This window comes from Perca fluviatilis, chromosome 4 (assembly GCF_010015445.1).
Source record: "Perca fluviatilis chromosome 4, GENO_Pfluv_1.0, whole genome shotgun sequence".
NCBI classification, from domain to species: Eukaryota; Metazoa; Chordata; class Actinopteri; order Perciformes; family Percidae; genus Perca; species Perca fluviatilis.
In genome coordinates this window covers 40,960,191-40,976,210 of record NC_053115.1, presented here as the reverse complement: position 1 = coordinate 40,976,210, position 16,020 = coordinate 40,960,191, and the positions used below count along the sequence as shown (strand labels likewise).

The 16,020-nt window shown below is 38.7% G+C and overlaps 1 protein-coding gene across 2 annotated transcripts in view; it reads right to left on the bottom strand.

Annotated features, from left to right (window-relative positions):
- The window catches only part of LOC120557311 (butyrophilin subfamily 1 member A1-like), a 28,213-nt gene extending 13,710 nt beyond the window's left edge, over window positions 1-14,503 (bottom strand). The window contains exons 1-2 of one of the 2 annotated variants that reach the window (XM_039797514.1): window positions 14,145-14,503; window positions 1,040-1,381 (exon numbers count right to left, since the gene is read on the bottom strand). In XM_039797514.1, coding sequence (XP_039653448.1) covers window positions 1,040-1,381; window positions 14,145-14,220 — 418 coding nt within the window. In that variant the 5' untranslated portion in view covers window positions 14,221-14,503. Of the gene's footprint in view, window positions 1-1,039; window positions 1,382-6,904; window positions 6,992-14,144 lie in introns of those variants that run through there. The other variant, XM_039797513.1, reaches the window with a different exon arrangement.
- Window positions 14,504-16,020: the final 1,517 nt, after the last annotated feature.

Here is a 16,020-nt window from a genome sequence, read left to right as displayed (position 1 = left end):
AAACTCAACATGTGATTTATTTTTGTTTCATGTTTTGAGGTTGCTGTTAAATTTAAGGAGGGAGAGGAGGGGAACCGTTCACAGGCTGCCTGTCCATCAATCTTAGGGCTGGGTACCCAACTTTGATACTTTTTAGGCACCAGCTTTTCCCACACATAGACTAATTCGTGGCAGTGCGCCACACACACACACACACACACACACACACACACACACACACACACACACACACACACACACACACACACACACACACACACACACACACACACACAGTCTGTCTCCATGAAAAAATTAGAAGATGGCTGGCGAAATTCACAAGTTCACGAAAGGTTGGTATCTCGTGAACACCTTTACACAATCACACATTAAAAAGTGCTATAACAATATTTTTATATTCTGAATACAATGTTGTCAGTGTGTTAATGTTGGAGTCCTGACCCAACCCTTAGCCAACAAGTGATTGCGCCTGCTTTAGAAAGTTAACTAGTCGAAAGTTTGCGGTAAAATGTAGTTGGGTTGTCGAGGTCAAAACACTATATGTAGCAGCTGTGAATCAAATAAACGTATTATAAATAATGTTATGTCATTTTAGGGGAGAGATAGATTCATTAGGCATTGAAGAAAGAGTAGGAGAGGAGGTCAAGAAATATGAAATCTGGTGTTAAATGTGTGGATTTGGGGTTGGGAGTGTATAAATGTCAGTATAAAACTATATTACGCACAGAGAAGGGGCTCATGTGTGTGCTGTTGCATTTTGAAAGGCTGGACTACAGTGTGTGTGTGTCACAAAAAGGTTTTGTACCATAATGTGCAAAGTTGTGATTTCTCTTTGTTAAAATGGATCGTTCAGGAACAACATCCAATAGTTGTGTTGTTCATATGTTTTAACAACATCTTGGATCTGTAGTTTCTTTGTCAGAGGTTTAAACAGAAGACTGAGTGGACAAAGAAGAACAGTCCATGTTCAAACCTCAAATGACAGCTGGAGATCGACAAACAATAAATCAAGAATTTAATGTTTAATAAAAGTACTCACCGACAACAAGTTCAATGTAGAGTATTTGATGAAGACGGGGAAATTCACAGGTGTATTCTCCACTGTCAGATATCTTTGTATTTCTGATGATTATGGAGGCGTTGCCGTGTTCCAGTTGATCTGGAAAATGAGAGACTCGACCTTTGAACTCTTCACTCTGACCACTTCGACCGTTGTAATGAATGCCTATGTCATACACGAACACCTCCTTCAGACGTCTATGTTTCTGAGCATCTTTCCTCCAGTCAAAGACCTCTTGTACAATGTTCTCCTTGGTGCTGAGAGAACAGGGTAACACAACATCTCTGCCTTCTTTCACAACCACTCTAACACCACCTGGACCTGAAAGACAAAACATACTTTAATCATCATGTTTAAATAGAGAAATTCTGACAGTTTTGTTTTTAGAGAGTCTCCATCAAACACTCTGATCTCTTTCTCTGACAAAGATCAGAGATATTGTTACTGAACCAGCATAGTGGTTATTTCATTTCACCTTGGCATTATGAACAACAAATTATTATTACTAGGCTGAGCAACTCAAACTCAACCACTAAATCAGAGAACTGGGATGCTGAAACATCAAGTGTTTTTGGACCTACAGTACAGGCCAAAAGTTTGGACACACCTTCTCATTCAATGGTTTTCTTTATTTTCATGACTATTTACATTGTAGATTCTCACTGAAGGCATCAAAACTATGAATGAACACATATGGAATTATGTACTTAACAAAAAAGTGTGAAATAACTGAAAACATGTCTTATATTTTAGATTCCTCAAAGTAGCCAGCCTTTGCTTTTTTTGATAACTCTGCAAACCCTTGGTGTTCTCTCAATGAGCTTCATGAGGTAGTCACCTGAAATGGTTTTCACTTCACAGGTGTGCCTTGTCAGAGTTAATTAGTGGAATTTTTTCCCTTATTAATAAAAAGCAAAGGTTAATTTGTAGCACTAAAATTGACTTGTACTGTATAAAAGTAGTAAAGTTTGTTCTCTATAACACTTCACACAGAAGGTTTAAATCAACGGAGAATAACTGGAAGACAGAGTACTGAGCATCAGTAGTAACATGAGGAAAACCTGCAGTAATCACATGACTCCTGACTGTAAGTAGACTGACTGTAAGTAGACTGCTTTTGAAAAGTCACTTAAGGCCTGGACTTTAAGTAAATAACATGCCTACTAATGATTTAAAATAAGAAATATTGATCCATAATTATTAGTACTGAGATTATTGCTGAAAGCAGCTGCAGTCTAAACTAAACTAAACACCAACCTGTTGGAACCATTGACTGTATAAACTAGGGGCTAACACAGAAACATGAGGTTTAATATGAACTTCACCACAACATCAACAAATTATGTACTGGATATGATGACAATAAGCCTGAAATACATTTTAAAATCCTTTAACAGCAAGGATAAACAGCATAAAGATTGTAAAAGAAAGATGTAAATATATATGATGTAGGAAAAAGATGGTAGCCGATCCCTGTCACCCCGGACACTAACAGTGTGAACCCCTCCCCTCTGGCAGGAGGCTGAGGCCCATCAGGACCAAAACCTCCCACCATAAAAACTGGTTCTTCCTCTCTGCAGACAGCCGTGTTAACAAGGGCCCCGGGACCCCCACTGACAGCCTCTAGCCCCATCCCTAGTCACTACACACTGCACTGACCTTCATCCACACTTCATCTGACTATACATGCCCATTCCACACAGAGCTTAAACTAACTTGAACAGCTATTTTTTAATACATTTGTTTCTGTATTTATTGTTTATTTTCTATTCTTACTAATGCTTATATATGTTTGTTTGTGTACGTATGCTCCAATCTCCAAGGCAAATGTTTGTTTGTTAATTTATTGTCCCCGTGGGGAAATTAGGTTGCAGCGGAAATCACATCACAAGGCATTTTAACAACATTAAGACAAAAAAGAAAAGACACACAAAAAAATAAATAATAACAACAATTCCGAGGCGGGTATGGCTGCATCCTGGAGCGTCCCATGTCAAGCTCACCAAATTTCTCTCTCCTAACCACTGAAAACTGTCAAAAATTGAACCCAAAGTCCTATTATTATGGACGTTATCTGACATCTGACGCGTTTCTGCTTCACATTTTCAGCAGGGCAGCGGAGCAGCTGTGGGTTGACTCCCCATGGTTCTCATAGGCTTTATAAGTCCTACAACATGAAAAAGCTTAACGTGGTTTAATGTACCTAAACAACAATCTATCCTCACCACATTTCTGGTTAGATTTTTTGACAATTTTCAGTGGTTATGAGGAGCAATATCAGAGAGAAATTTGGTAATCATAGGTACAAGCTTTTTCCTCGCCATAGGCGCCAATGAAGAAGAAAATGTTAATGTGAAATAACTTACAATCGTTGGATTTCAGTTTAGTTCTTTTGACAGGCTTAAGTGTTCATCACAAGATATGGCCATGAGAAATTTGGTGATGATTGATTGTTGTTGAGGCACATTAAACCACGTTAAAGGGGTGATAGAATGCGAAACTGATTTTACCTTGTCATAGTTGAATAATGACAGTTTAGTGGGTAACTAGGACATATATAGAACCTCTAAATCCCATTGATACCTCTTTTCTCTGCAAATCTCACAATTTGAAACTGCCTCTGAAAACGGGCAAATCTCAACAAGCCTCATAGTTGACGTCAACTATTGCGGCTCCACCTAATTTGGCTCTAGTCTCTCTCTTTGTCACGCCCAGACATTTGCATAGGCTACTGACCTGAGATCAGTTATTATTCTGAATCTAGGTCGTGCAGATCTCAGAAATTGTATACATTGTTCAAATGCTATTTTACCATTAAATTCACTTCTGAGACTTTTTTATGCGAGAAATCAACTATGTAGAGGTCAAATACGGGCCGTTTTACGAAAATTGATGTCTAATTGCAAATTTTGTCCGCCTGTGTGTCGGAGTTCAGCGCCGGTGCTGCCTGTGTAGCTGCCTCGCCGCCTGGCCTTCCTTCCTTCACAGACCCCGGCCTGCTGTGAGGTAGATGGATCTCAGTCACGGCTGGCAACCCACAGCACTCCATACCCGCGCAAAATCACTGTTTTGGGCTAATGGGACTACGAAACACCGCTGCTCTGACAGAGCTCCAGGGCCTCCAACTCCCCTCTTCCTGCTAGCTAAATGCCAGGTGTATGTGAGTGAAAGCGCGGTCAGCGAGCTTGTTACGCCAGCAATCTCTTACCACAGGTTCCAGTTACTCTTTTAATGTGTGTAATTATAATGTGTTGAGTTATTTAAACAAACAATTGGGGAAATAAACGCCGCTTGTCCGTGAGTCTCATTGATAGAGCCTGCGGCTGGATGTAGCTTTATCAATGAGAGCTAGCTAGCCTCTTCTTAGAATTCCTCTGAAATTCCCAAAATAAATTCATTAACTTGAAATCGGACACAGTTGTTAGCTTTATAAGACATATAGTCAGATGTTGTATAAGTGGCGTGACGAAATTCAAACTGTAAATATACTCGAATTAAGGCGAAAAGGAAGCTAACCGTGATTTGTAGCTAGGATTGAAGGGACAGTCACAGCTAACGTAACACCTAGTCTTCACAAATATTAACTTGAAATCGGACACCGTTGTTAGGTTTATAAGACATATAGTTAGATGTTGTGTAAGTGGCGTGACGAAATTCAAACTATAAATATACTCGAATTAAGGCGAAAAGGAAGCTAACTATCCGTGGTTTGTAGCTAGACATAGCTAGGATTGAAGGACGGTACACTTACGAAACCAAACACTTTGTCTTCACAAATATTCATTAACTTGAAATCGGACACCGTTGTTAGCTTTATAAGACCTTTAGTTAGATTTTGTGTAAGTGGCATGACATGTGTAACGTGGTAAGAGATTGCTGGTGTAACCCACGCTCACGCTAGACTGCTCACTCTCACACAACGGGCCATTTAGCTAGCAGGAAGAGGGGGAGTTGAAGGCCCTGGAGCTCTGTCAGGGCGGCGCGCTGTTGGTAGTCCCTGCTGTTGGCTGCCAGCCGTGACCGAGCTCAAATTACCTCATAGCAGGCCGGGGTCTGTGAAGGAAGGCAGGCCGGGTGCGAGGCAGCACGCGGCGAGGGCAGCACCAGCGGCTGAACTCCGACACACAGTCTTACCAAATTTGCAAATTAGCCATCAATTTTCGGTAAAACGGCCCATATTTGAGCTTTATATAGTTGATTTCACGCTTAAAAAGTCTCAGAAGTGAATTTAATAACGAAATAGCCGGACAATGTATAACTTCGCAGTGTCTGAAATATGCGGCCTGCTGCAGAGTCTCCCATATGTTTCTATGTAGTTTGCTCAAACCAATCAGCACGTAGCTCATTCTGAATATTCATTAGCATACCATATTTGGAAGAAAAGCTCTAAATAGAGCCATGTTCACAGGGTAGTTAAGGGCCTAATAAAATAGCATTCGGGCAATTTTCAGCCCAACCAATGTTACATACCTCATTAGGAGACCTTAAGGAACAGTGTAAAATACCCTATATAATCATTCTATCACCCCTTTAAGCTTTTTCACGTTAAGCAGAATGTCCCGGTGTTATGTGCCTTCTGGTTTTTCCACCTACTGGTTTCCGAGCCTGTCCAGATGCCGTGTAAACCTATCAACCTGAGAGAAAACAAAGTCATGTTCTGAAGCTTTTTGTGATTGAAATGATAGTAGTGGACAGCGCAATGGGCTGGCATGTTGTTATTTTTGCTGAGAAAGTTTTGAATCGACCGCGACACAGATCATCCTAATTACTTTTAAAACACATTTTCCCACTGTACAATGTTATAGTAATGTAGGGCTCAGATTTTCAGTTCAGTTCAGTATAGTTTTTATTTTAATTGCGACATGCAAAGGTCAGTAAAATGTTTATGAATATGTAGCAAATCTGTTGACGTGGATAGGTTGATAGGTTTACACGGCATCTGGACAGGCTCGGAAACCAGTAGGTGGAAAAACCACAAGGCACATAACACCAGCGCAGCAGCAGAGCGGCTGTGTGTGTGTGTGTGTGTGTGTGTGTGTGTGTGTGTGTGTGTGTGTGTGTGTGTCTGCCCTGTGGGGATAGAGATTGTTGTGGATTTTTTGGCATCTGGCGCTCAAGAATTATATGTGTTATGGACTTTTTTTTTCTTTTTTTTTTTAACTAAATTGAGCTTGAGGTTTTCAAAAAGTGGTGGTTACAAAATGACTCATGTTAACCTAGGCCTACATTTGATGAAACCAGCTGCATCAGCGTTGGTTGACATTTGTTAGCAATTTATGGTAACAGACCCTGATGGTTTCTTTCTGTGATTTTCCTTATGGTACACAGCAGTGTATTTAAAAAAAAGTATTAAAGCAGTAAAGTATTTTAAAGTATTTTATTCCAGACGCCAGCTTTTATTTTTGAAAAGTAGAAGCTTGGGGACGGCACGATACGGGACGGAATGACATGGGACGCTCCAGGCTGCAGCCATACAGTCTTCCACGTAGGGTTACTACTGTGGTTTTAAATTTACATCAAATTAACCACGAGGACGCTTTATGTGAAGTCGGGTCTTGTCATTAATTTGTATCAATATTTATAAGATCACACTGTGTCGATGCTGATGGTTTTTTAGCAAAGGTTGAAAGTGAATTCTTTCATCTCAATGTAACAAAAACTAAGGACAGGAGTATTTTATGTAGCTAAGGAACAAGCCATTAACCCGTGAGAGTAGTATCAAGGGACAGGTCGTAGATTTTGTAGAGAACTGCGTACGTATAAGTACCTGGGGAGATGCTGTGAAGGGTCAGCAATACAAGGACTGAACTACGAACTGAAAAACATCTGAAACCAGTTTCTTACCGTGTTCCTGTCCGAGTATTAATCCATTTAAAGTCAGAAGACAGAAGAGAGTCAACCAAAGTTTAACACCAAACATGTTTCCGGCGAAGCGCAAATAAACAAACGACATAAGCTCACACTGCTGTTAGCAAACAAGTAACGTTAGCTCGTATTAGGTATTAAGTGAAGTTTAGCCATTGACATATAAAAGGGTTTAGCTCCATAGGTTAGGTTAGCTCCCGTTAGCTCCATGGATGTATTAAGAGAACGGGTTAGCTCCATTGACATATATAAAAGGTTAGCTCCAGATGGGAAAACACATTTTCTTTTCCTGGGATGGCGAGGAAGGCATTTTACTGTGATTGGCTAGTACTCGTTACCTTCGTTGGTTGGATTGGTTAGGTTTAGGGATGAGGAGTGGATTGGTTGAGGTACCAGGGTAAGCCAGTCAGAGGCGGAGTAAGGCATCCGCGACCATATATATATATATATATATATATATATATATATATATATATATATATATATATATATATATATATATATATATAATACAGGCCAGCTGACAGTCTTGCCTGGGCCGGGACGAGATCTTAGATGGGCCCCCGCGGCCAGATCTCTCCTTTCTCCCTTGCTCTTCCTCTCCTCACATCTCTTACTGAAATTAAGTGTGTAATCAGTGTCTGATCCATCCTGCTCAGACTCTCCGACAGGGCAGCGGGCCCCCCCGCATCTCTCTCTCTCTCTCTCTCTCTCTCTCTCTCTCACCGGTAGCCTGACTCTGTCCCTCCGTTGCGGGGCAGCGGGCCCCTCCCGCATCACTCTCTCTGTCACCTGACTGCAGCTGGATCTCTCTCTGTCTCATCCTTACTGATGGAGCTACCAAACTCAACTGTTTCTGTCAGAGAGAACGTGTTGTCTCAGGCTTTTATACAAGCTAATGGACGTTAACATTAGAGCTGGCCTGTTACGTTACGTTACAAGGCTCGTAAACGTTGGCTGCGCTGGTTCTTACCTTGCTCTACGGTGACAGTTCCAGCTTCACCGTCACCACCTTTTTTAAATATTTGTTTAGAAAATCTCCAAGGCCTCTATTTTCTTCTTCTTTCTTTCCTTTTCCGAGCTCCGGACTTGTGCTGACCGGACATTTTGAGCGTACTGAACTTCAAATCAAGTGACAATATCAAATTTTGATCAGTGGCCAAACCATTTTTATGTTGAGGGTGGGGGTTCTTGACCACCATTTCCAGGACAATTAGGAAGAAAACAAATAAAACGCTTTTATTTAATTCAAATATTATGCTACATATTTTTTTCCACAAATAGGCCTATTTTAAAAAAAAGATTTTTAATTCTTCCGTAATTTAATGAGGGCCCAGTTCTGCCCCCCTACTGTGGGCCCGGGACAACAGACCCGTTTGTCCCCCTATCGGGGGGCCTGTATATATATATATAATATATAAATATATATATATATATATATATATATATATATATATATATATATATATATATATATATGTCCCACCACCGCCGTAGTTTTCCTATTTTTTTTCTTTTTTTTTTTTTTTAAACATCTTTATTTAGAATCCAAAGAAAGATTACATTAACAAACTCAATGTTTGATAATTCAAGTAGAATTCTATCAGTAATACAGTCACACCTCCTAAATTGAATATTTTCTTTTAACTAATATTAACTAATATTCATAAGTATCCATTATAGGAAATAACTTGTCAGTGAATGATGACCATAGTAAATAACAAGTAAAGTTTAAGTATCAAGATACAATACACTAAAGAATATCATAGCCAAAATGCATATACACTATATACACACACGTCAAAAGTTTGGACACACACCTTCTCATTCAAGCGTATCTCTTTTTTTTTTCATGACTATTTACATTGTAGATTCTCACTGAAGGCATCAAAACTATGAATGAGCACATATGGAATTTGGTACAAAAAAGTGTAGAAATAACTGAAAACATGTCTTATATTTTAGATTCTTCAAAGTAGCCACCCTTTGCTTTTTTTATAAATAAGGGAAATAATTCCACTAATTAACCCTGACAAGGCACACCTGTGAAGGTAAAACCATTTCAGGTGACTACCTCATGAAGCTCATTGAGAGAACACCAAGGGTTTGCAGAGTTATAAAAAAAGCAAAGGGTGGCTACTTGAGGAATCTAAAATATAAGACATGTTTTCAGTTATTTCACACTTTTTTGTTAAGTACATAATTCCATATGTGTTCATTCATAGTTTTGATGCCTTCAGTGAGAATCTACAATGTAAATAGTCATGAAAATAAACAAAACACATTGAATGAGAAGGTGTGTCCAAACTTTTGACCTTTACTGTATATAGATATAAAAAATAAAATAAAATAAAAAGGGAGCAAGGGGCTAGCAAAGGTTAAATTCAGACATAAGTGTACAGAGCTTCCTGGCTTGGGCGCTACTGACCTTTTTATACATTTCTTGAGCATAGAAAGTTTGTTTTGTAGTGCATTTCACACTGGGGAGGGGTTGTCTTTGCAAACTGACATTTGTGTATATAATATTTAGTTATTATTATAAGATTATTAACCAAGAATTCAATTCTTTTGTCCTTTAAGATTATTCCTAACTGGATAGTTTAAAAAAAAAAAAAAAAGTCTATATTCATGGATTTGGAGTTTAGCCAGTCATGTAATGATTTCCATAAGATTTGATTCATATCACAAGTATAAAACAGGTGCTCTGTAGTTTCTACATCTGTAAGACAGAGGTGACAGTTATCAACATCAAATTTGAACCTTGCAGCGATACATTCATTTGAAGGATAAATATTCACAATTTTAAAATACATCTCTTTATATATAGGAGGGAATTTAGTTATAATAGGCAATATTTTAGTTATTACACAGTTTTTGAGAAGTTTCGTCCTTGTTGAACCAGGATACATACAAACAATTGCCTTAGAAATGCATTATTGCATCTTTTATGTAAAAGATCCACATAATCAATATTTATAATTTGTAATGTAGGTGTTGGTGTATTATCTAGATTATTTTGGATTATCTGAATAAGTGCCATTGGAATGTTTGGTGTCACCTTAGTATAGTTTTTAAGAGAGCAATCCAAGTTATATAGAGAATTAAACTCATCAAATTGGAGAATATTACCATTTCCATCCATCAGATGCACAATTGACCATATTTGTTCCTCCATCCAGTCTTCCATAAACATAGATTTTATTAGAGTGACTCCATTATTCCACAGTGGGACATTGTGAGGACTGAAATTATGTTTAAAAATGATTTTTTTTCTAGTGTAATAGTACCTGTTGGTGGAACACAAAAAAATTTCATTGGATGAACATGATTTAATCATGCCACCTATTTTCCATCTAAACAAACCAAGTTAAGTCAACCAACCTTCATCATGTTATTTGAACACAGCATACATGTGTTGGTTAAACATAATAGTAGTGTTTGCATTAATTTTCATTTTCTATTCTTACTAATGCTTATATATGTTTGTTTGTGTACGTATGCTCCAATCTCCAAGGCAAATGTTTGTTTGTTAATTTATTGTCCCCGTGGGGAAATTAGGTTGCAGCGGAAATCACATCACAAGGCATTTTAACAACATTAAGACAAAAAAGAAAAGACACACAAAAAAATAAATAATAACAACAATTCCGAGGCGGGTATGGCTGCATCCTGGAGCGTCCCATGTCAAGCTCACCAAATTTCTCTCTCCTAACCACTGAAAACTGTCAAAAATTGAACCCAAAGTCCTATTATTATGGACGTTATCTGACATTCGACGGCGTTTCTGCTTCACATTTTCAGCAGGGCAGCGGAGCAACTGTGGGTTGACTCCCCATGGTTCTCATAGGCTTTATAAGTCCTACAACATGAAAAAGCTTAACGTGGTTTAATGTACCTAAACAACAATCTATCCTCACCACATTTCTGGTTAGATTTTTTGACAATTTTCAGTGGTTATGAGGAGCAATATCAGAGAGAAATTTGGTAATCAAGGTATAAGCTTTTTCCTCGCCATAGGCGCAATGAAGAAGAAAATGTTAATGTGAAATAACTTACAATCGTTGGATTTCAGTTTAGTTCTTTTGACAGGCTTAAGTGTTCATCACAAGATATGGCCATGAGAAATTTGGTGATGATTGATTGTTGTTGAGGCACATTAAACCACGTTAAAGGAGTGATAGAATGCAAAACTGATTTTACCTTGTCATAGTTGAATAATAACAGTTTAGTGGGTAACTAGGACATACATAGAACCTCTAAATCCCATTGATACCTCTTTTCTCTGCAAATCTCACTATTTGAAACTGCCCTCTGAAAACGGGCAAATCTCAACAAGCCTCATAGTTGACGTCAACTATTGCGGCTCCTCCTAATTTGGCTCTAGTCTCTCTCTTGTCACGCCCAGACATTTGCATAGGCTACTGACCTGAGATCAGGTAGTCTTCTGAATCTAGGTCGTGCAGATCTCAGAAATTGCATACATGTTCAAATGCTATTTTACCATTAAATTCACTTCTGAGACTTTTTATGCGTGCGAGAAATCAACTATGTAGAGGTCAATGGTAAGCGCGTTTTCTCGAAAATTGATGTCTAATTGCAAATTTTGTCCGCCTGTGTCGGAGTTCAGCGCCCGGTGCTGCCTGTGTAGCTGCCTCGCCGCCGTTTCCTTCACAGACCCCGGCCTGCTGTGAGGTAGATGGATCTCAGTCACGGCTGGCAACCCACAGCACTCCATACCTGCGCAAAATCACCGTTTTGGGCTAATGGGACTACGGAACAAGCTCACTGACGGGCGCGCTCTCACTCTCACACAACGGGCCATTTAGCTAGCAGGAAGAGGGGAGTTGAAGGCCCTGGAGCTCTGTCAGGGCAGCGGTGTTGGTAGTCCCTGCTGTGGGCTGCCAGCCGTGACCGAGCTCCAAGTACCTCATAGCAGGCCGGGGTCTGTGAAGGAAGGCAGGCCGGGCGGCGAGGCAGCACCGGCGGGCGGCGAGGCAGCACCAGCGGCTGAACTCCGACACACAGTCTTACCAAATTTGCAATTAGCCATCAATTTTCGTAAAACGGCCCATATTTGAGCTTTATATAGTTGATTTCTCGCTTAAAAAAGTCTCAGAAGTGAATTTAATAACGAAATAGCCGGACAATGTATAACTTTGCAGTGTCTGAAATATGCGGCCTGCTGCAGAGTCTCCCATATGTTTCTATGTAGTTTGCTCAAACCAATCAGCACGTAGCTCATTCTGAATATTCATTAGCATACCATATTTGGAAGAAAAGCTCTAAATAGAGCCATGTTCACAGGGTAGTTAAGGGCCTAATAAAATAGCATTCGGGCAATTTTCAGCCCAACCAATGTTACATACCTCATTAGGAGACCTTAAGGAACAGTGTAAAATACCCTATATAATCATTCTATCACCCCTTTAAGCTTTTTCACGTTAAGCAGAATGTCCCGGTGTTATGTGCCTTCTGGTTTTTCCACCTACTGGTTTCCGAGCCTGTCCAGATGCCGTGTAAACCTATCAACCTGAGAGAAAACAAAGTCATGTTCTGAAGCTTTTGTGATTGAAATGATAGTAGTGGACAGCGCAATGGGCTGGCATGTTGTTATTTTTGCTGAGAAAGTTTTGAATCGACCGCGACACGGATCATCCTAATTACTTTTAAAACACATTTTCCCACTTTACAATGTTATAGTAGGCTAGGGTCATAAACATTACGTTGTGCTGGCGTATGAACGTAGATGTAGGCATTTAAGCCATGTCAATTGAAATATCGCTTTGTTTCATAAATCCAAGGAACTTGTTATTGGAGCTGTTTGAGAGCCTCGAGATCACGTTTCCAGCCCAGGGTAACCATTTGTTTTAGACCCATTGTTTCAGAATCCGTGTGCTGCCTGCTATAATTTATGCGCGAATCCTTGCACATGGGGGCGCGCAGAGGTGTAGCAGAAGGTGGGAGTGCATGATATAGTTATGTTTTTAAGTCTAAATCAAGGTAACCTGTTGTGTTTCGAGTACTCAGATAAACAGTGATTCATGGCCTACTGACGGAAAAGAAGGAAGGTGGTGTGATAAATGTGATAGTGTAGTGGACGGTGAAGCAGACTCTTATGTTTTTATTTTTGCTGAAGGAGGTTCGAATCCAGCGACAAGGATCATCCTAATTACTTTTCAGACACATTTTTCCCGGCTGTACAATGTTATAGTAATGTAGGGCCCAGATTTTCAGTTCAGTTCAGTATAGTTTTTATTTTAATTGCGACATGCAAAGGTCAGTAAAATGTTTATGAATATGTAGCAAATCTGTTGACGTGGATAGGTTGATAGGTTTACACGGCATCTGGACAGGCTCGGAAACCAGTAGGTGGAAAAACCAGAAGGCACATAACACCAAGCGCAGCAGCAGAGCTGTGTGTGTGTGTGTGTGTGTGTGTGTGTGTGTCTGCCCTGTGGGGATAGAGATTGTTGTGGATTTTTGGCATCTGGCTCAAGAATTATATGTGTTATGGACTTTTTTTCGTTTTTTTTAACTAAATTGAGCTTGAGGTTTTCAAAAAGTGGTGGTTACAAAATGACTCATGTTAACCTAGGCCTACATTTGATGAAACCAGCTGCATCAGCGTTGGTTGACATTTGTTAGCAATTTATGGTAACAGACCCTGATGGTTTCTTTCTGTGATTTTCCTTATGGTACACAGCAGTGTATTTAAAAAAAAGTATTAAAGCAGTAAAGTATTTTAAAGTATTTTATTCCAGACGCCAGCTTTTATTTTTGAAAAGTAGAAGCTTGGGGACGGCACGATACGGGACGGAATGACATGGGACGCTCCAGGCTGCAGCCATACAGTCTTCCACGTAGGGTTACTACTGTGGTTTTAAATTTACATCAAATTAACCACGAGGACGCTTTATGTGAAGTCGGGTCTTGTCATTAATTTGTATCAATATTTATAAGATCACACTGTGTCGATGCTGATGGTTTTTTAGCAAAGGTTGAAAGTGAATTCTTTCATCTCAATGTAACAAAAACTAAGGACAGGAGTATTTTATGTAGCTAAGGAACAAGCCATTAACCCGTGAGAGTAGTATCAAGGGACAGGTCGTAGATTTTGTAGAGAACTGCGTACGTATAAGTACCTGGGGAGATGCTGTGAAGGGTCAGCAATACAAGGACTGAACTACGAACTGAAAAACATCTGAAACCAGTTTCTTACCGTGTTCCTGTCCGAGTATTAATCCATTTAAAGTCAGAAGACAGAAGAGAGTCAACCAAAGTTTAACACCAAACATGTTTCCCCGAAGTAGCGCAAATAAACAAACGACATAAGCTCACACTGCTGTTAGCAAACAAGTAACGTTAGCTCGTATTAGGTATTAAGTGAAGTTTAGCCATTGACATATAAGGGTTTAGCTCCATAGGTTAGGTTAGCTCCCGTTAGCTCCATGGATGTATTAAGAGAACGGGTTAGCTCCATTGACATATATAAAAGGTTAGCTCCAGATGGGAAAACACATTTTCTTTTCCTGGGATGGCGAAGGCATTTTACTGTGATTGGCTAGTACTCGTTACCTTCGTTGGTTGGATTGGTTAGGTTTAGGGATGAGGAGTGGGATTGGTTGAGGTACCAGGGTAAGCCAGTCAGAGGCGGAGTAAGGCATCCGCGACCATATATATATATATATATATATATATATATATATATATATATATATATATATATATATATATATATATATATATATATGTCCGCGACCGCCAGTAGTTTTCCTATATTTTTTTTCTTTTTCTTTTTTTTTTAAACATCTTTATTTAGAATCCAAAGAAAGATTACATTAACAAACTCAATGTTTGATAATTCAAGTAGAATTCTATCAGTAATACAGTCACACCTCCTAAACTGAATATTTTCTTTTAACTAATATTAACTAATATTCATAAGTATCCATTATAGGAAATAACTTGTCAGTGAATGATGACCATAGTAAATAACAAGTAAAGTTTAAGTATCAAGATACAATACACTAAAGAATATCATAGCAAAAATGCATATACACTATATACACACACGTACAGTACAGGTCAAAAGTTTGGACACACCTTCTCATTCAATGTGTATGCTTTTTATTTTCATGACTATTTACATTGTAGATTCTCACTGAAGGCATCAAAACTATGAATGAACACATATGGAATTATGTACTTAACAAAAAAGTGTGAAATAACTGAAAACATGTCTTATATTAGATTCTTCAAAGTAGCCACCCTTTGCTTTTTTTATAAATAAGGGAAATAATTCCACTAATTAACCCTGACAAGGCACACCTGTGAAGGTGAAAACCATTTCAGGTGACTACCTCATGAAGCTCATTGAGAGAACACCAAGGGTTTGCAGAGTTATCAAAAAAAGCAAAGGGTGGCTACTTTGAAGAATCTAAAATATAAGACATGTTTTCAGTTATTTCACCTTTTTTGTTAAGTACATAATTCCATATGTGTTCATTCCTCAGTTTTAATGCCTTCAGTGAGAATCTACAATGTAAATAGTCATGAAAATAAACAAAACACATTGAATGAAGAAGGTGTGTCCAAACATTTGACCTTTACTGTATATAGATATAAAAAATAAAATAAAATAAAAAAGGGGCAAGGGGCTAGCAAAGGTTAAATTCAGACATAAGTGTACAGAGCTTCCTGGCTTGGGCGCTACTGACCTTTTATACATTTCTTGAGCATAGAAAGTTTGTTTTGTAGTGCATTTCACACTGGGGGGGGGGTTGTCTTTGCAAACTGACATTTGTGTATATAATATTTAGTTGTTATTATTATAAGATTATTAACCAAGAATTCAATTCTTTTGTCCTTTAAGATTATTCCTAACTGGATAGTTTAAAAAAAAAAAAAAAGTCTATATTCATGGATTTGGAGTTTAGCCAGTCATGTAATGATTTCCATAAGATTTGATTCATATCACAAGTATAAAACAGGTGCTCTGTAGTTTCTACATCTGTAAGACAGAGGTGACAGTTATCAACATCAAATTTGAACCTTGCAGCGATACATTCATTTGAAGGATAAATATTCACAATTTT